A 22,072-nucleotide genomic window follows, 5' to 3' on the forward strand; every position below is an offset into this window, starting at 1 on the left:
GGCTTGAGGGTCACTTTGAGAATACACCGAGAGATCAAGATTTCAACTTTCTAGGGCTGGGTTTGCTGAGAAAGTTGAGAGAGTGATCAAAGTTGCAGTTGAGGGCAATGAATACAGAAGCGGAGAGGTAGAGATAGCACCGGGAGGATCAGCACAATGGTCGGAGAGAGGGACATAGAAGCAGCCAAGGGTTCACGCAGAGCCAACCAGGAGCTGTGTAGTGCCTCAGAGTGCCAGTGTGGGTGACGCGGAGGGCCAGAGTACTGACGTAGTGCCTCCAGAGGCTAACACAGGCCAAGCCAGAGTGACGTTGGGCCAGAGAGAGGTTGACGCAGTCCCTAGAGGCTGACGCTAGCGTTTCGTGGGGCAGATTGGAGCTGTGGAGCTGCCAGAGTGTTTATCCGGGGTTTTAGCCAGAATATCTGCTTCCGAGTAGAGAGGTACTACTGCCGAGATTTTTCTCTGTTGGGTGAGCCGGATTTGGCACCCAGATTGTATTCTGAAACTGCTTAATAAATCAAACCCTCATATAGCTACACTGGTTTTCCCGCATTGGGTTTTCCGAGGACATTAGTCCAAAAACAACGGTGTCACTTGTGTGCTTGTTTTTGTTTCCTTTAGTTGATGATCTATAATGTGTTGAGCATGCACTTGTATTTATTTACAGTATTTACATGGTAAATAATTTGTTAATTAACAGAACAAGTAGGTAGGAATAAATCAGAAAGTTCATGAAGAGTTTCTAACAGGTTAGACTTAGAAATTCCAACACATGAGATGCCTCGGCCTTGATTTTTCCACCCTTCTTTATATGCCTTTTGCCTTTTTATAATTTTCTTTAATTAACTGCTCGGGGCTCAAGAGGTAAGAGAATGATGTATAAGATATAATTGTGAATACCCTATTTTAAGATAGGGTGGTTCATTGCCCACCATGGGTTGGGAAAATTATGGGTTCCTATATGATGAAGGAGGCTAATAGAACCTGTAGGAACCAGGGTGATGGCCATGATGATAGGGTAGAGCTCACGTATTGGCTTTTTCCCACATGCTAAATGTGTTTGTCTTGGCCATCTTTTGCATTTTATGGTATATTTTCCTATTGAATGTGGCGAAATATGCCTTTATCTTTCTTTTTAGCTGCATCAACCTCTGGGGCGTCATCCCAGCCTCACCCAAGGTGTGGGCAAGGGGAAGGGGTGAGCTAACCCTATGTGGACCCAGTGAAGGAATGTGGACCCAGGTGGGAGAAATGATGAATGGGGTTATAATGAGTGGAAAGGGGGCGATATTTGCGGATAAGGGAGCGGGACCATGCAACCAACCAAAATAAGGGTTTCTCATGAAATACCATCCCTAAAGTTAAATGGTTAGTAAAAGAGATCTCATGGGACTATAATCCAAGGTTAATATCCAAAAGGGGTCTAGGGGACAAAATCACAGACCTAGCCCATTCTTTTCGCCGAATCCCCCCATTAATCCATCCCCAGAAGTGTCCATGATAAGAAAACTATCATATTCAATTACCAAATGACAAGGCATACCTTTAGGTTCGGGAGGCCCACCTTCAAACATACGATCATGGCAGATGGGCGAGGGACCACATGGCTGGCTCAGGTGGTGGAGAAATGGCACAATGAGCTAGCTAGTGGCTGCAAGGGGCTGCTGGTTGCCGACTAAGGACCATCTTCGTGAAAAAAAAAATTCTCCTAAGGATATCACCCACAAAATGGTGGGTAACAGGAAGCACTCAGCTCATGTCTTTGTGGGGAAATGAGCAAGATCTTCTTATGGCGAAGCTGTTAGCAGTAGAGATACGCCATAATTTAGTCTAGGAATTTCAATTTTGATTTTAAACTAGACTAGATTATCAAAATTTGCTAGAATTTCTTTCTTTGGATTTCTATCTTAAGTCTAGTATATTTCCAGCACTTAAGTTAGTTCAGAAGTTTGAATTTCTAACTATCTCGTTGACCTAGGATCTCCCATCTTTTATTATAAAGTAGGTTGTCATTGCATGTTAGTTTTCTGCAAATTCAATCTTAGATTTCTAATTACATTTTCATCAATTCCATTATTCTTTTACCTTCAAAAGTTTAATTTCAGCACTTACACTTTGCTTAGGTGGTCACTTCCTTGCACTATAATTAGGCAAATTTGAATTCTACATTTTGGAAATCGCAATTTATTTTCTAATTTCATTTAATTGCTGTTTCTAGCAATTAAATTGTAGAAAATTTGATTTCCAGAATTGTTCATGGTTTGAAAATTGCATCTTAGAATAAAACTTCAGCCTATATATTGAGTTAATTTTGGAATTTATATTTAAATTTTGCAGTAGGAAATTTTTGTAATTTGCATCATTTCTTATTGCTGTAACTTATTTTAAATTTTTTATGGACATTCTCTTTCCATTTTATATCACTTTATTTGCTCAATTCCTTAAATTCATGTGCAAATCTGAAACAAATCTTCAGTACAACATCTTTAAAAGTCGTATTTGAAGCAAATCTAATAAACCTGAATCAAAAAGCCATAACAAGGCTTGTAACTTAATTTGAAACCTTCACTTATACCTCAAATAGAAAAATACTCGACAAGATTCCAAACAAACCCATTGGACTTGGACCTTTTATAGGGACGTCCCCTTGAATTGGAGAGAAACCAACCTAAAGAAAAAGGAAGTGCTACTATGGTTACAGTGGATAGCCTTAGTTACAGAAATTAACACCTTGCACTCGGGGCTTTCACACATTAAGGGTGCTAGATTTTGGTTGTAACACAATACTAATGTATTTGGAAGAGGACGCCATATTGGATGCCATAGCAGCTATCCCATGATGCTTTTAATGTAATGTCACTATTTTTAAGCCTAATGTATGATGAAAAATAATCATATTTCGAAGTGCAACAAAGTGTGATGGATAATTTTTAGAAAATGCCTTTTTAAGTTAAATCATTGAAGATTTTAAAGTAGGAGTAGCTTCAAATGTATCAATCAATGACATGGACTATATAGTGACTCTTCTAATGTAAGGTTACTATCTTTAAGCCTAATGCAAGATGACAAATAATCATATTTAGAAGTGTGACGAAGTGTTATGGATAATTTTCAGAAAGCGGTTTTTTAAAGGTAAATCATTGAAGATTTTAAAGCACGAGTTGCTTCAAATGTATCAATCGATGATATAGGATGTTCAAATTAAAAGCACATGTTTTATGACAAATTTAATGTAAAGGTTTGTAATTAACTCTGCTTTTTCAGGTATCTAAAAGGGGAACGTCTATTCAAAAGCACAATTAAAGGTTCTACTAGTAAAATGGAATCTATTGCAGGTGCCAATGGTAATCTTATGGTCGTTGCTAACCAAGAAGATATAGAGGGCATTGATAATACTATGTATGAAGAATCGATGAATGAGTCAGCTACACCAGCACTACGTGCTCTATTCGTTGGTCAAGGATACAAGCAGGTGACAAGTTGTTTCCCAATTTTTCTTTAATGATCATGTTTTCTAATTGAAGGTGGCTTTGTTTATTGCTATGGAAAGGTAACCTTTTTTTGTTAATGAAGTTCACTAAATATATGTAATTGGAACTAGTTGTCATGCAAAAATACTGGTGATATTTAGTCACAAGAAATTTTGTTGTCAAATTGTTTAGAGTTGTTTTAAGTCATTTCTTTCTAATCTCGGGAAACTAATGAAGTGTCATGGTGAAAAGTCACATATCAATTTACATAATGACTTTTGTCATTATGTAATATTTTTTTCCATTTCTTGATGGTTTATTTTAGTATGATAGTTTTATCAAAAAAATGGGAGTCCCATTTTTTTATGAATGAGGATGGTAAACTTGGAAATAAGTTTGATCTAACCGCACACATTAAGTGAAAAATAGGGTTTATTGGTACCTTGATAACATTATAGAAACCGTGATTTGAACTTGGGTCATTGTCATCATGACTGCTCCAAGTTGCCACTAGACCACTACCTCAAGGTGACCTCATGTTTCCAGGAATAAATTCCTTAGGAATTGAACCTTACCCACTAGTGAAAGAGTCCATACTTGTCATTAAAAATTTCAAATACATTGAGATAAGCTTTGATCCACTATGTACCATTGTTCTTGTATTTCATGTTTATAAATGAAAATTAGAACTTTTTTATAAAGAAATTATTTATTGTCGCCATCATGGACCTGTTGCCCCAAAATGTAGCAGTGGTAGTGCAAAGCCCCACTAGGTAGAACCAGCAGGAGAAACAGTTTCCACTGTCACCTCAACAACCTTTCTCTTGCTCTTTAGTAGTGTTTGACCACAAGGGAGCCTTCCCTAAAGGCTCACCTAATGGTATTTTCAATGTAAATGGCTCAATGTGATTGATATGAGGCCTATAAGATGGGATACAGTACCAGAAGAGCCTAGAATGCCTAAGTATTCTATGCCAAAGTTCATGTCCTCTATTACTAAACCAATTAGAGGGTTGTTATGAGTTAGGGTTTCGTTGGTTTTCAATGATAGTGCATGTGATGTCATATAACATCCTAAAGAAAAGGTTTGTTAATGATTGATCAATGGAGGAGGCAAGACCCTTAAATAAATACCAAAGATCTAGGGTTTTTATTAGAATTTTATGGCTACAATCATGCATAAACAGCAAATAACTAATGACATCATACCTAAAGAGGAGGGTTTAACATGCAACAATGCCAGATTTTTCTATTATATTGTATTGATGCATTTCCTACTTTAAGAACCATAAAATATCAATATAAATTTACTTTTTAGCAATTTTCATGTAAAACCCAAGCCCTAACCCTAGGTATATATGAAATAAGAAAGAAGAACACTGTAAATGACTAGTGCCTTGTCCTAAATGGGAGAATGGAGTCTTTAAGGGCTAATTCAGTGAGAATGGTCTTGATGGAGTATGTAATATACCAAATTGAAATTTATAGCTAATAACAGAGACATGAAAAAGGAAGCAACAACAGGGGAACAAATTCCAAGCATGCACATCAAAATACACAAGAAACTGAGCCATTTTATTAATATAGAAATTTGAGTGCATAAATGGCAAGGAATGATAGAACCTGGGCCTTTTATGGAAGCTAGGCAAATCCCAAGTGAAATCTCACTGATCCAACTGCTGAAATGGCTCCAAACCAGTGTTGCACGAAGCGCCCCCCCCCCGCGGTTCCAAGCCCCGAAGCGCGTCCCGTACGGAAGCACCTAGGAAGCTTCGTCGGAAGCGGCGCTTCGGCTTTTTAGCCGCTTCCTGGAATTTTTGAAGCGTTGGACGGAAGCGCCACTTCCATGCCTCCAAAGTGCGCTTCGTATGGCGCTTCGGGCCTCAGAAGCGCGGCGCTTCGGAGGAGGAAGCGCACGCTTCCGTACGCTTCGGGCAAGCAGGCCGCGCGCAAGGGAAAAAGACACTTTTTTTAATTTTTTTTTTTTTAAGTTATGTTAACTTAGCATTAAGGGGGTGGGTTAGGGTGAGGTTAGAGTGAGGTTAAGGTGAGGAATGAAAAGAATAAAGCCCCCATTCCTTCCTCATTTTCTCACTTTGAGTTTATGAGAGTTGGAGAAGAGAAGAGAGGAGAGGAGAAGAGAAGAGAGGAAAGGAGAGGAGAAGAGAGGAGAGCTTGGAGGAGTGAAGAAGGAGGAGCTAGGAGAAGGAGGAGCTTGGAGCAAGAGCTTGGAAGACTTCATCTACAAGAGCTAAAGAGGTAAGTTCAAACCCCAAACTCCCTTATTTTTTTGACAATTTTTTTGCATTTTTCTCCTCCCTCTCCTACTCTTTTCCATTGTTTCTACTTGCTTCTTTATTTACAGGTTGTCCACCACCTATATCCATATTCCAAGATGGTGTTCTTTTGGCTTCTATGTATCATTCCACTCTTGGTTTTAATGATGGCAAAGGTGAATAGGAATAGAAAGGAAGAAATAGAAGAGGACAGTGGTGATGGTCCCAATATGAGTGACCCAATGTATGATGAGGAGGAAGGGTTTGAAGAGGAAGGGGATGAACCTAAAGGGGACACTGAAACACAAGATGGGAAAGCTACATCAACACCCTTGTGGAACTATGTGACCAAACTTGATGGGGGAAAGGGTGGTGGATCTTACAAATTTGTGTGCCCTCATGGTTGTCATGGAGGAAAACCATATTGTGGTTCATATACCCGTCTGAGGAGGCATCTTTGTGGGGTGCTGGACAGTGATGAAAAAAAGGGTCCTGTGGGGGTACAAATTTGCCCAAACATTTCAACTGAAGAAAGAAGAAAATACATCCAAATAGAGATGGCTGCACAACAAAAAAACAAGAAACAAAAAACTCATTCTGAATCAAGTGCAACCTCTAAATTTGGTAGTTGCTCATTTCCTCATGGTACTTCTGCAAGCTCTGGAGGTAGAAGAACAATAGGGGATTTCCTTAATGTTGCTGGGAGGGATGATGTGGATGCAAAGATAGTCCGTTTTCTTTGTGCTTGCGGTGTACCATTCAATGTGCTTCGCTCTCCCTATTGGCATGAAATGGTAAAGGCCATCAATGAAGCCCCAAAAGGATACAAGGTCCCCAACTATGAGAAAGCTAGAACAATGTTATTAGAAAGAGAAAAAGCTAAGGTTCAAAGAGCTTTGACACGTTTTACAAATGAGTGGGTAGATTCTGGGGTATCCATTGTGTTAGTGTCAGTCTTTCCAGCCTTCCTCCAGTGATCAAACGTGCTCTTACAAAGTGATTTTGAGGTGTCAAGGTCAAATTTTGTCATTTCAGTGAGTCTTCAAGCAAAATTTGGTCACTAGGCATTAGGTCTAGGGTTTGATCTCACTCTTTTCAAAGTTGCCCAAATGCCAATCTATGTTACTATTCAGCTGAGTCTATCATCACTCATAGGATTTTCATTATCATCTCAGTGTCTAATGAGTCATTTTACACCTTGTCCATGCTTCAGTTGCGCCTAGGTAAGGTCATTTTCCTCTCCTAGGGTTTTGAAGCCAATTTCTCTTGGACGGTCAAATCATCGGCAAAACTTGTATCCTGCTGTTCATACACCTTCCCCTATCCTTAAAATACCTTATCAAATGCTTCCCATCACTGAGATTCCCCAAATTCGTCATTTTTCTACAAACCCTAGTTTCTTGCTACAACCTGGCAATTTTCTAGGTTGGGCCTGTGTTTTGCCCTTTTGGACCCCTTCCCCTCACTCGATCTCCGCGATTCCACTTTCCCCTGCTTTCTAACATCCCTCCCTACTTCCAAAAATTTCCCCAAGAATTTAGAAGCCTCTTATCCCCTTCATTTCGCTTCATTTCGACAAAATCCCTTGTTCCACACATTGGGATAAGTTTCACTCAAAAGCCGTTTCAGAGCAATCAAAGATGAATTTTGGAAAACTGAGAGAGGTTTTTGTCCACAACAGGCCAAGGAAGAAAAACCTCCTTCACTTTTTGCACAGGTGTCATGGTTTTAGAGAAATGTCAAAATTACAATCGCCTGATCCAAGGAGGTTGGCCAAGGCACTAAAACGACGGAAAAGGCCCGATCCACTCCAAATTTTGGCCAAAGCCTTTTTGACTGAGCATGGTACTTGATTGGAGACTCCCAGCCCAAATTTCAAGAAATTTGGAGAAAATTTTGTCAATTGTGAATTTTTTGTGCCAAACACAGGTTTTTGCCCTCAACGCGTAGCGCACCGCGCGCTACCCTGAAGATGGGCAAGTCCATTTCTCAAAAACTCAGCATTTTTGGATTTTTCATGACAAATTACACTTGCTCAGCAATGGACAAGACATTTCATCAGGTTTTGAGCCCTCAGAATGTCAAAAAACATGCAAAAACTGACTTTCTGCCACTTTTTGGACACACAAGAAGCAGTCTTGGGAGATTGAAATTTTGGAGGGGCAAATGACCACCAAATTGAGAAATTCCACTTGGGTTGGAAAGTAGACATCCAGACCTTTCCAACAAGCCTACTTTTGCCTCATTTGGATGCCGGGAAGTGTCTAAAAAGTTGGCTCAAAGGCGCGCTACGCGTTCAGGATTGGGGCGCTACACATCAGCACATTTTCTCAATTTTTCATCTACAGCTCAGGAATTCACCCAGCTTTGACCAGTTTTGACTTGTGATGGGATTTTTCACCCTCATTGATGTAATTGATGTAATTTCATGTTGACATGACTCTTATTTACCTATTCTAGAAGATTCATTCATAAAACAGCAAACATTTAATGAATGAATTGGTTTCCTAGCTTATAGAGGCAAGTTGTTTTGACTGCCTAGATTATAGTGCTTTGTTTAGAATTGGTTGAAACAGCTCCTAGGATGATGAGCTCGACCCCTAGAGGCAAGGGAAGAGGTTGGCTTGCCTATATTATGTATTTTCTCAATCATTTTCAGAGGTGGGAGAGGTTGGACTCTTGAGGGAGAAAGCTTCTATTGTATTACTCATTGTATCTCTGCAATTTTTGGCAAAGGAAGACCAGGGTTTTGCAGTCCTTTTTGGGATTCCTGTGGTTACATGTATTGATGGTGTGTTTCTCTTTGTACTTGTAAGTTTGTTATGTGAATCATCTTCTTACTTTTCCTTCTGCAAATTAGGCAAATGAAGTGTTAAGGTAGAATTCATGGTTGCTATGCTTTGCCTTTAAGTTTGCTTAATATCAATGTTTTCATCTGTTTAAGGAGAATTCAAGGTGTTTACTTGCTCTCCTTAGCTCCTCACCAGTCATTCTTTCCCATCTGATTCTTTCAAAGGCATCAATACAGTCTCCTACCTTGCCCCAAAGAACCCCCTGCAAAAACTGTGTCCAATCCCTGCACCCAAAATTGCCTTTCCCCAACTTTCCACCGAAACCCTAAAAATCGCAAATGAAACCTTTTTATCAGTTTACTAGCCTAAAATCAGTGTTCTTTATTGGTTATCTCTGCCCGTTGAAGATCTTTGCCGAGATAGACCGGAGAGAGCCCTCTCCTGCCCCGTAGGGCTAGCTACGAGGCTAAGTGGTTTGATGTTGCCTTGGAGTTTGTCTTTCTCAGCCTGAGGTGAAATTTCAAGCACTAACATACTGGCGACCATACTGGGGAGAACAAATGGTTTGCTTGTTTATGTCATTTGTTTTATAAGCTACAGACGGAGCCTGAAGTTATGCCAGGTAGCCTTCGAAACGCTTTTTCTTTGCATTAGCGGAAGTAGATAAACGCTGCTTCAGTCAATCTCCGGTCTAGCTTGTAAACGTGACATCTAACTTGTTAATTACCCCAGTACATGTATCAAGTTCAGATCTGATTGTTGATAGTGGACAACGATCAGACACTGACAAGGCTGAAATCATTCACTGGCGACTCCTTCACTGAAAACTCCAGAGATCAATGCTTCATGGTGATTTCACTGCAGGAAGATTAGTAGCTTTGAGCTTTTCAAGATGGATCGGATTGCAAGAAGATATGCTCCCCTGAGCCGAGATCACATCCCTGGTTTTCCAAATAAAATTCCGAAGGTAGATTGGTCAAGGAATTTGCCTACATTTAAAGATGATGGTAAGAAGGATGCTGCTCTACATCTAGTTAGATTTCACATGCATATTCGCAAGTTGAAGGTTGATTTTCCTGAAGATTGCTTGATGAAGATATTCATGGCCACTCTGGAAGGTAAAGCCCAATCTTGGTATGAAAGTTTGCCGCCTGCTTGTATTTACTGTTTAAAGGATTTTCATGCCTTGTTCATTGAAAGATATCAAGCATCTTATCCATCATTAAATTTGGTTCATGACTGTTGCAAACATGCTTCTACTTTTATTGAAAGCCTTGAGAAATATTATGAAGATGATAATTTTATGGATGTTGAGATCATGGAGGCTCTGTACGAGAATCCATTTCAGCAACATGAAGAGAACCTAGAGGATTCCCATAGAGACGATCATGAAAATTTGCAGCAGGACCAAGATCTTAGTACGGTGGGAAATGAAACAATTTCGCATCTTGACAGTCAACAGGAATTGCATGAAATGGATCAACAGTATGAGGAAAATCTGTATACTCCTTCACTTGAAATCAATGAAGACACTCACTGTGTGAACAAAAGAAAACAAAAGGTATTATCTCCTCTATCTGAAGATGAGATAGATCTACTTTTGAGAGGTCTTGTTCCAGCTCAAGTTAACGCAGATCTGCAGTGTGCACATGGTCAAGAAGGTGATGGTGGACCTTCTTCCTCTTCTGAAAAGGATGACAGCCCTATAAGCAGCTTTATAGATTAGCAGGTTGAAATTTTCTATATGGCTGAAATTGATGAAAGAGAAGAGCTTATTTCAGATCTGCCCACAGAAGAAGACAGCATGCAAATTGAAGAAGACAGGACAGCTACTTCAGTTCTAGATTCAGATTGTGATGACCAAGCATACCTTGTGTTGAATCCTGAAAAGGAGGGTTTTGTTGTTGAGACCATAGACAGAGTTTTTGATCCAAATGTTCTCATGCCATCAGAACAGAGCCTGCATGAGGAGGTAATTCAGTCAGTTCATGAAAAGCAAGATGACATCTTCATTCAAGTAAGTGAAACAGTTCCTTTGGATGAATTTATGGTAGATGATAGAAATGTCATTTTTGCGCTTCAAGAATCAGCTGAAGTTTCTTTCCTTATGATTGAAGAATGTAATAAGGAACTTGATAATTTGGTTATGATATCATATGAAGATGACCTACCATATTGTCAGACTACAGAAGATCATAGCATACAGGATTACCTTTCAGATTCTTCATATGTTTCATGTGTTGAAATGTTTTTACAAGAGGAGATCTGCTCATCTACCTGTTCAGAGTCTTTTGAAGCCCATGAGCATACTTTTACCGAAGCACATGATGAAGGCAGATCAGAATTTGAAACAAAGGACACCTTGATCTTTCAGCAGGAGGTGGCAATGACAAATCTTCATGTTTTTTACGATCCTCTAGCAAGTTTGTTGCAGCCTGCAATGAAAGTTTTTATTACAGTGTTTTGTTGCAGCCATGGTCAACTATGTTTTTGGATGCCCAGTGATAGGTTTGTATTGTTGACCAGAAGATCTAATCAGGAGAACCAATCAAGAAGGCATCTGATTGATTGGTTGCATTGGCATTTTGATATAGTTTGATGGTATATTGTCTTGTAAGAAACACAGGTGGTTGTCATCATGATTTCAAATCTTGATGGACTGCTGCCCTTCAATAAGCTTTGTAAGTTCTTGTTTTAGTTAAGTCAGTCATGAGTCATTTATGAGTCAGTTTTCAGTCATGTAGGTTTCATAATTGAGTCGGTTTGAATCAAGTTTCAGTCAATAAATGAGTCAAAGCCTTGTATTGTTTGTCAAATAATGACTCCATCGCCCAATGGATGAAGGCACTGTCTAGCTCTTACAGAGATCTGCGGTTCTTGGCACCTCCAAGGAGCTACCATCCCCATTGGAGCCAATGTTAGTGTCAGTCTTTCCAGCCTTCCTCCAGTGATCAAACGTGCTCTTACAAAGTGATTTTGAAGTGTCAAGGTCAAATTTTGTCATTTCAGTGAGTCTTCAAGCAAAATTTGGTCACTAGGCATTAGGTCTAGGGTTTGATCTCACTCTTTTCAAAGTTGCCCAAATGCCAATCTATGTCACTATTCAGCTGAGTCTATCATCATTCATAGGATTTTCATTATCATCTCAGTGTCTAATGAGTCATTTTACACCTTGTCCATGCTTCAGTTGCGCCTAGGTAAGGTCATTTTCCTCTCCTAGGGTTTTGAAGCCAATTTCTCTTGGACGGTCAAATCATCGGCAAAACTTGTATCCTGATGTTCATACACCTTCCCCTATCCTTAAAATACCTTATCAAATGCTTCCCATCACTGAGATTCCCCAAATTCCTCATTTTTCCACAAACCCTAGTTTCTTGCTACAACCTGGCAATTTTCTAGGTTGGGCCTGTGTTTTGCCCTTTTGGACCCCTTCCCCTCACTCGATCTCCGCGATTCCACTTTCCCCTGCTTCCTAACATCCCTCCCTATTTCCAAAAATTTCCCCAAGAATTTAGAAGCCTCTTATCCCCTTCATTTCGCTTCATTTCGACAAAATCCTTTGTTCCACACATCGGGATAAGTTTCACTCAAAAGCCGTTTCAGAGCAATCAAAGATGAATTTTGGAAAACTGAGAGAGGTTTTTGTCCACAACAGGCCAAGGAAGAAAAACCTCCTTCACTTTTTGCACAGGTGTCATGGTTTTAGAGAAATGTCAAAATTACAATCGCCAGATCCAAGGAGGTTGGCCAAGGCACTAAAACGACGGAAAAGGCCCGATCCACTCCAAATTTTGGCCAAAGCCTTTTTGACTGAGCATGGTACTTGATTGGGGACTCCCAGCCCAAATTTCAAGAAATTTGGAGAAAATTTTGTCAATTGTGAATTTTTTGTGCCAAACACAGGTTTTTGCCCTCAACGCGTAGCGCGCCGCGCGCTACCCTGAAGATGGGCAAGTCCATTTCTCAAAAACTCAGCATTTTTGGATTTGTCATGACAAATTACACTTGCTCAGCAATGGACAAGACATTTCATCAGGTTTTGAGCCCTCAGAAGGTCAAAAAACATGCAAAAAATGACTTTCTGCCACTTTTTGGACATACAGGAAGCAGTCTTGGGAGATTGCAATTTTGGAGGGTCAAATGACCACCAAATTGAGAAATTCCACTTAGGTTGGAAAGTAGACATCCAGACCTTTCCAACAAGCCTACGTTTGCCTCATTTGGATGCCGGGAAGTGCCTCAAAAGTTGGCTCAAAGGTGCGCTACGCGTTCAGGATTGGGGCGCTACGCATCAGCACATTTTCTCAATTTTTCATCTACAGCTCAGGAATTCGCCCAGCTTTGACCAGTTTTGACTTGTGATGGGATTTTTCACCCTCATTGATGTAATTGATGTAATTTCATGTTGACATGACTCTTATTTACCTATTCTAGAAGATTCATTCATAAAATAGCAAACATTTAATGAATGAATTGGTTTCCTAGCTTATAGAGGCAAGTTGTTTTCACTGCCTAGATTATAGTGCTTTGTTTAGAATTGGTTGAAACAGCTCCTAGGATGATGAGCTCGACCCCTAGAGGCAAGGGAAGAGGTTGGCTTGCCTATATTATGTATTTTCTCAATCATTTTCAGAGGTGGGAGAGGTTGGACTCTTGAGGGAGAAAGCTTCTATTGTATTACTCATTGTATCTCTGTAATTTTTGGCAAAGGAAGACCAGGGTTTTGCAGTCCTTTTTGGGATTCCTGTGGTTACATGTATTGATGGTGTGTTTCTCTTTGTACTTGTAAGTTTGTTATGTGAATCATCTTCTTACTTTTCCTTCTGCAAATTAGGCAAATGAAGTGTTAAGGTAGAATTCATGGTTGCTATGCTCTGCCTTTAAGTTTGCTTAATATCAATGTTTTCATCTGTTTAAGGAGAATTCAAGGTGTTTACTTGCTCTCCTTAGCTCCTCACCAATCATTCTTGCCCATCTAACTCTTTCAAAGGCATCAATACAGTCTCCTACCTTGCCCCAAAGAACCCCCTGCAAAAACTATGTCCAATCCCCGCACCCAAAATTGCCTTTCCCCAACTTTCCACCGAAACCCTAAAAATCGCAAATCAAACCTTTTTATCAATTTACTAGCCTAAAATCAGTGTTCTTTATTGGTTATCTCTGCCTGTTGAAGATCTTTGCCGAGATAGACCGGAGAGAGCCCTCTCCTGCCCCGTAGGGCTAGCTACGAGGCTAAGTGGTTTGATGTTGCCTTGGAGTTTGCCTTTCTCAGCCTGAGGTGAAATTTCAAGCGCTAACACATTGTATCAGATGGGTGGACAAATATTAGAAACCAACATTTGATAAATGTTCTTGGTGTTTCTTCTAGTGGTGCAGTATTTATTGCATGTCATGACTCCTCCTCCATCACTGCATCTGCACAAAACATTGCAGATCTCCTATTGAAATCAATCAAAGATGTTGGTCCGAATAATGTGGTTCAAGTGATCATAGATAATGCAGCAAATTGTAAGGCAGCAGGAAAAATTATTGAGCGTACTCATCCACACATCTTTTGGTTTGGGTGCCTGGTTCACACATTGAACCTTTTGATGCATGATATTGTGAAACACAAAGAATGTGGGTGGATTGCTGAGGTTTACAGGAGAGGGAAGCAGCTCATTAAATTCATCACAGGGCATACAAGGGTAAACTACTTCTATGGCACTTACTCCAAGTTGCAGTTGCTTAAAATTGCAAAGACAAGATTTGCTAGTTATTACCTCACCTTTAGGCGGCTAGTGAAGGTGAGACAAGATTTAACTAATCTGGTGTGTGCTGATTCATGGGATGAAATTAACACTGACATAGATGGTGCTAATGCAGTCAAGGACACTGTTCTTGATAGTTACTTTTGGGGACAGGTTAAATATGTTTTGCAATTCACCAAACCAATTTATTACATGATCAAGTTCGCAGATTCAGATCGACCAGTAATTGGGGAGGTGTATGAGCAAATGGATAGCATGTTGGGGCAGATTAAAGACATTGTTGAGCCTAGAGATACCACCTTGTACAATTATATTCGTGTAGAGGTGGAAAACCGATGGGAAATGCTAAATGTTCCATTGCATGCATTAGCATATGTTTTGACACCTAAATATTATCATCCATCATGGCTTTCAACACCAGCACCTGGGGGGGGAAGGAGGAGAAAACCACACCAAGATCAAGAGGTTCACAAAAAATATATGGCTGCATTGAGTAAATTAATCCCTGATGAGGAGGAGGCTGCATTGGTACGCAGACAGGTGAGCAACTATACGCTCAACACTGGTCCATTTGGGAGCATGCATGCAATTAAAGATCGAGAGACTTTTTCTGCTCTTGAGTGGTGGAACATGCATGGAGGGGGTACTCCACTTCTACAGAGTTTGGCATTGCGGGTGCTATCACAGGTGGTAAACACTTCTTCTGCAGGGAGGTGTTGGAGCTCCTATTCTTTCATACACAGTGTTAAAAGGAACAGGTTGAATTTAGACCGGGCAGAGAGCGTGGTTTATGTTCATTACAACTTGCGATTGTTGTCCCATTACTGTGAAGATGCAAAGTCTAATAAAGACTTGTTGATTTGGGACAAGAATCCAGAGGAGCCCAATTTGGAGGATGGAGTGTTGCTATTAGAGCAATTAGAGGATGCTCTTATCCAGGTATGTCCATTGTGGTATGAATTTTCCAATTTTCCCTTATAAAGCATTTCTCTAATTCATGTTTTTAATTTTTTTGTTAACTAGTGTTTTTTTTTTTTGCATGAATTTTTTGAGCGATTCCAAGATGATGATGACCATGTTGATATGCCACCCCCACCCCCATCTGGTCCCTTGGCTCCTAGGTTCCATGGTTCAACACCAACAGCAGGGGGTTCTTCTTCATCAGTTTTAGTGCCACGACTTCCACAGGCACCATCTTCTTCATTGCCACCATGTGGAGGCCCGCCACCACGTTCTATTCGTGGTGGAAGGAGGAGAGATTAGTAGATATATTCACAATCTACTACTTTTTGTCATAGATTACTCATTAGACTTGTAGACTTGTGAATTTGAATTTTGAACCTTTTTGGCTTGGCGGTGACCAAGTGACATATTTTGTAAACATTATTATTTGAATTTTGGACATGACAAATGTTGACAGTTGCTCACTTGCTAGATAAATCATAATATGCTCTATGTTTTATGTTTTATAATATGCTTAAATGTTTTATGTTTTATAATATGCTTAACAATTTGATGTATGTTTGTAATAGCTAGAATATAGATGATTGTTGTACATACTAGTAACTACAATGGAATCATGGATGCCATATCTATCTTGATTTATGCAAAAATATGCATGTTTTCATGTCGTCTACAATTAATTTGGTATTTGGGATGTTTGTTTTGAGTATAAATGCAAAAAAATATAATATATATATATATATATATATATATAGCAGATGCTTCCACGGACCCTTCACTTCCTAGATTTTTGGAAAATGACGCTTCGGCGTCCCCGCTTCCAAAAAACACTTCCGCTTCGCTCCCGCTTCGTGCAACATTGCTCCAAACTGATAATGCGCACTACCCAGAAAATCTGCTAAAATGCCAAGTGGAAATCAAAGTTCTACTTAAATAATGACCAAAATTCTTTGAAATTGCAACCACGGCCCTCGCTCCTCATACCCAGAAATAAGAAAAAAGTGTAATATCCTGTTTCAGAGATATTCTCCAAAATCCCAGTAACTCCACCAAACACGTACAAATGATATAATAACCGGGAAGCTCAAAATGATAAAAATGACAGTGGTGCAATATATAATAATATAAACGTGAAATATAAGCAGATACTCAAGAAATGCTAAGCCATTTTATTATACTGAGCAATAGAATGAGTACAAGAGGTGATCAGAAAGGTGGCACCTCGACTTGCGCAAGGCAAGTGAAGAAATAAACTCAGAATAGAAAAGGAATGGCCTCTCTCTGATCTGCGTCCCAACTGCCGGAGAATTGTCGTGTTGTTGTTACTATTGGAAATAAAATGAGGATTTGGGGCTGTTCCCCTCCTCAGAAAAGGCTGAAACTCTGGAATCGAACTCTACTCAAGAAACTCAAAAAAACCCATAAATCTTTTCTGAAATGGCCGACCCCCGAAAGTCACCCCCTTGGGGTTCTGCGCAGTCCCTCAATGCTCTGCGCTGCCACTGAATGAAACTCTCCAGTAATATACCTGAAACCTCTAGCAAAACCCTCCAAAATGCAAGGGTTGATCCCCTGCTCAATCTCCCAGCACAAATCCTACTACAAACCCTCAATCCAGAACTCCTGCCAGAAAGAACTGCGTCATCCCTCTCAGTGCTGCACAGTCCTCCAAGATGCTCAATCCTCCTACCAAAAATGCTGATGGAAATACCTTTCCCGAGTAGGCACTCGAAGTCCTCTGGGGCTAAGGGTGAGATCTCCCAACGGAAACACTCAATGCACTAAACAGTGTTGCAGACTAGCTAAACAGCCAGCGTGCTCTAAGTCGAAGGGACTAGCTCAAATTCACATAATCGAATGCCAAAATGAGGAAGCTCCTCTCTCCTTTATAGCCTTTGCCTCTCTCAATCCCAAGGCCCACCTTCTCCAGCGTAATTCCTCTCTTGCCACGTGTTTCTTCCCTTCTGCGTAGTCCCTCCAAGTGTCTGTGTGGGCTCCATCTCTGCATCCCCCTTTGGCCCCCTTGGCTCCCCTTTAAGTCAAAACGTTGTGCTACTAGGAAGTGACTTTTATTCTAAAAGTGAGTCATGTCCCCTTTCCCTCACCTTTTTATTCATAAATAACTATAGAAGGCAGAAACAAGCAAAATCGAATATTCCAATTAGCCATGGCTAATTAGGAATATTACAGTCTCCCCCAGCAAAATGTTGCTTGTCCTCAAGCAACTGATGCAATATTTTCTCACTCTCCCATGTGGCATCCTCATCTGGCAAATTCTTCCACCTCACCAAGAATTCCTGGACCGTCCTGCTCCGCAACTGCCTCTCCCTGGTATCAATAATAGCCTCTGGTTGCAACACCAAATGCCCCTCATCATCCATGGGTGGTAGCTCATCTGTCACTGTCGCCTGTTGCCCCAATGCCTTCTTCAGGCATGATACATGAAAAACATTATGAATCTTGCTGCCTTGGGGCAGCTCCAACTCATATGCAACCTGTCCAATCCTGCGTATCACCCTGTGTGGCCCATAAAAGCGGGGCTTGAGCTTCTCAACCCCCTTCTACTTCAGTGACAACTGTTGGTATGGCTGTAATCATAGGTAGACCATGTCCCCTACCTCAAACTGTCTCTCCACCCTGACCCTTGTCAGCATACAGCTTCTGCTGATTCTACGTTGTAGCCAATATCCTTGAGATCTCAGAGGATATCCTGACTCTCTTGGATCCAAATCTTGGCTCTCGGAGCCTTGCTATCACCAAACATCATGTCAACAAAAGATAAAGGATGATATCCATACAAAGCATAGAATGGTGACATACCAATGGAGATGTGATGTGTAGTGTTGTAGCAGTACTCCCCTAGATGCAGCCACTTCAACCATGCTCTCTGCTGCCCACTGACATAGTTACGCAATTAGCCCTCTAGCCACTTGTTAACTATCTTTGTCTGTCCGTCTGTTTGTGGGTGATAACTGGTGCTTAGTGTCAACTCTGTCCCCACTAGTCGAAAAAGCTCCTGCCAAAACCCGCTCATGAAACGGCTGTCCCTGTCACTGACGATGGTCTTAGGAAGACCATGTAGCCTGAAGACCTCTCTGAAGAACAATGCGACCACCTGTGCTGCTGTGTAGTGTGCGGATATGGCAAAGAAATGTGCGTACTTCGTCAGTCGGTCAACGACGACAAAGATAAAATCCTTGCCCTGTACCATGGGCAACCCTGTGATGAAGTCCATCGAAGTACTCTCCCATTTCCCCTCCGGAATAGGAAGAGGCTGCAATAAACCCGCGGGATGGCTCATCTCCCCCTTGTTCCTCTGGCAAACGTCGCACTCCCGGATATGTTGGAATACGTCCTCCTTGAGGCCCTTCCATGAGAACCTCTCTCTGGTGGCCCTGTAGGGTTTGGTAAACCCCTGATGGCCGGCCAATGGTGAATCATGTGATGCCTGGAGTATCTTCTTCTTGAGCTGAGATCCCTCAGTCAAGAAGATCCGATCCTTGTAGTAGATGATCTCATCGACCACCCTGTACCTATCATTCGCCACGTGCCCATCCAAAACCTCACATGCAAACCTGTCCTTGGAGTACTCTACTAAGAGTCGAGCCCTCCAGTCTGTGTCCAAGCTCATAAGAGACAACGTGACTGGTCTACGTGAAAGAGCATCTGCTACCACATTGTTCTTACCCTTGACATACTCAATGTCAAAGTCATATGCTTGGATCTTGCTGATACACTTCTGCTGCCTCTCCTGTCGCTGCTTTTGCTCCAAAAAGAATCTGAGGCTGTTGTGATCAGTCCTCACCCTAAACCTGTTACCCACTAAATATTGTCGGAACTTGGCCAATGCATGCATGATGGCTAGCATCTCCTTGTCATATATAGAATACAACCTCTCGTGCGAAAGGAGCTTTCGGCTCTCATAGGCTATAGGGTGACCTCCCTGCATCAATACTGCGCCGATCCCCTCTCCCGATGCGTCACACTCCAAAACAAATGGCTGCGTGAAATCTGGCAATGCAAGCACTGGGCAGCTGCTCATAACCTCCTTGAGCCTGTCAAAGGCTCGCTGCGTTGTATCCGACCAACTGAAAGCCCCCTTCCTCGTCAAATCTGTCAGGGGTGCAGCAAGTTGTGAGAAAGTCTTGACGAACTTCCTGTAGTAAGTACAAATGCCAATGAACCCCCGGAGTTCTGTCACGTTTCTCGGCTCTGGCCACTCTCTAATGGCTCTGATCTTCTCCTCATGGACTCTCACTCCGTCCACCCCTATGATGTGCCCCAAATACAACATCTCCGTCAACCCAAACTCACACTTGGAGAGTTTGGCATAGAACTACTGCTCCTGCAAGATACGCAACATTGTCTCAATGTGTTGGAGATGCTCCTCCCAAGTCCTGCTGTAAATGCGAATGTCATCAAAGAATACCAACATAAACTTCCTCAAGTGACTGCGGAAGATGTGATTCATGCAGGACTGAAATGTGGCGGGGGCGTTGGTTAGCCCAAAGGGCATCACCAAGAACTCAAAGTGCCCATAGTGACACCTAAAGGCAGTCTTGGGAATGTCCTACTCCCTCACGCAAATTTGATGGTACCCAGATCTCAAATCAATCTTTGATAAGAACCATGCTCCTCTCAACTCATCCATCAACTCGTCGATCTTGGGTATGGGGTACCTGTTCTTCAGTGTCTTCTTGTTCAGGGCCCTGTAGTCAATGCACATTCTCAATGTGTCATCCTTCTTCTTCACCAACACCACGGAAGAAGCGAAAGGACTCGTGCTCGGCCGAATGTGCCCAAGAGCCAGCAACTCCTGGATAGCCTGCTCAATCTCATCCTGATAAGCCTTGGGGTGCCTATAGGGGGTGGTAATCACTGCCTATATGCCCTGCTCAAGCTCGATGGTGTGCTCAAACCCCCGGTCTGGTGACTGTCCCGACAGAATCTCCCCAAACACTATGGCATACCCGTCAAGGATGGATTGTATCTCCGGATGTACCGTCTGCCTTGTAGTCCCTACCTTTGATGCATGCAGCTCTACTGCCCGCTCTACGTCCCCCTTCTGGAAGACTACCTCCATCTGATGAGCCAAAACAGTCTGAGGCGGATATGTGTGATGTCCCTGTATCTTCTCATGCCTCCCTGTCTTCTCATCATCCCACTCCATCTCTAGGGTCTTCCAATCTGTCGTGACCTTCCCTAGAGTGATAAGCCACTGAACACCCAGTATTATGTTGGTGTCCGGAATATCGACCACGAAAAAGTGGTCAGTCAATGTGTAGGTGCCCATTGTTACTGACAGCTCTGGAACATAACGAGCACACATCATGGTCTAATCTCCTGGGACCAAGACTGAAAACCCATCGAAGCTCTCTGTCTGTATACCTCTCCGCTCAACCATCTGTGCATTGATGAAGTTGTGGGTTGCCCCACTGTCAACCAAAACTGATACTCGCTGGTCATGTACTGTCCCCTGTACGCGTAGCGTCAGATACTTGGGAACTCCTTGCAATGTTGCAAGGGCCCCTCCGGTAGGCGCAAAATATGCACCACCTGCTGCTGGCTGTGGAGGTGGCAAAGGTCCTTGCACGTCATGACTATCTCCTGCCTCCACATCATCTTCATCATCCTCTTCCCCACTGCTCTCAAAGAAGACCTCAATAAAATGTGCTTTGCCAATAGCACATCTATGTCCTGGTGCCCACGGCTCCTGACAAGTGAAGCACAACTGCTTCTTCTTTAGCTCCCTCCTGGCATCATCATCAATCTGTGCTCGTCCTGGATTCCCCTTTGGAGGTGGAATCCTCACATCCTTCCCCTTAGATTGGAAAGTCTGTCTCTGGGGGTAAGGTGTCCGGGTCCTGGATAAGACATCCTGTAAGTCCCGGTTCTTGCTAATGGCGTCTTGGAGTGTGGCTGGTCTAGTGGATCAGACTAAACCCCGAAGTGGCTCTGCTAACCCATCAACATACATATAGATCCTTCGTGCCGTGGATAGATCTAGCACCATCACTAAGACCCTCAAGAAATCTGCAATGTAGGTCTTTGGGCTCCCTGCCTGTTTGAGCCTCGTCAGCTCAACAAAATGTTGCTCTGGATCCCTCTGATCAAATCACTCCATCAATCTCCTGGTGAACTCGGCGTATGTCGTCACTGCAGAGTGTCCGAGTGTAACCATCTCATGAAACCACCAATCCTGAGCCTCACCATCCAAATGCAATGTTTCCACCTTGATGGCCTCTATCTCCGACATCTGGTTAAGCTGGAAATAAATGTCCAACGTCTCCACCCAAGACTTTGCTGAACTGTTTGATGAACCATCAAACATAGGCAAGTGGAATCTACTCATTGCACGGTGGGTGTCACCATCATGGTAATGTCGGTACCCTCTGTGATGGTCGCGGGGTCTACTATCCCCCTGGAGTTGAACAAAGTCTCTGAATGAAAGAGCATCCCTGAACTACTGCCCATAGGCCTGGTACTCTGCAAAATAATCGCCCATATGACTGGGCTCTGTCTCTTGCTGGGCTCCGGCCCTCGTGTCTGCTCCTAAGAAAGTGGGCATGGTAGAGTGTGTAGTGGCATGCGAGGCCACCTGTTGCGCAGTATCATGCTGCTCTGGAAAATGGTGGGATGCACCCGATCCCTCACCAATCTAAAAACCCCGTGGGCTCTCACGCTGTCTGGCCTCTACTGCCGTGAATCTCTGCCCCATCACCTCAATCTGCCTCGACAGATCCTGCACTGATTTGAGGAGCATATCCACAAATCTCTTCCCGTCCTCGTCTGCCATCGGATCCTTCTGCTCTGCGTCCACC

The 22,072-nt window shown here is 42.2% G+C and overlaps 1 protein-coding gene across 1 annotated transcript in view; it reads left to right on the forward strand.

Moving 5' to 3' along the window:
• LOC149255556 (alpha/beta-Hydrolases superfamily protein) overlaps window positions 1-22,072 on the forward strand; it is a 618,887-nt gene that overhangs the window by 442,893 nt on the left and 153,922 nt on the right. Inside the window, exon 7 of the mRNA XM_089455075.1 lies at window positions 3,265-3,472. Coding sequence (XP_089311201.1) covers window positions 3,265-3,472 — 208 coding nt within the window. The remainder of the gene's footprint in view (window positions 1-3,264; window positions 3,473-22,072) is intronic.

This window comes from Pinus tabuliformis, chromosome 7, assembly GCF_031772625.1.
Source record: "Pinus tabuliformis cultivar Carrire ecotype Pingquan chromosome 7, CPIR1, whole genome shotgun sequence".
Lineage (NCBI taxonomy): Eukaryota > Viridiplantae > Streptophyta > Pinopsida > Pinales > Pinaceae > Pinus > Pinus tabuliformis.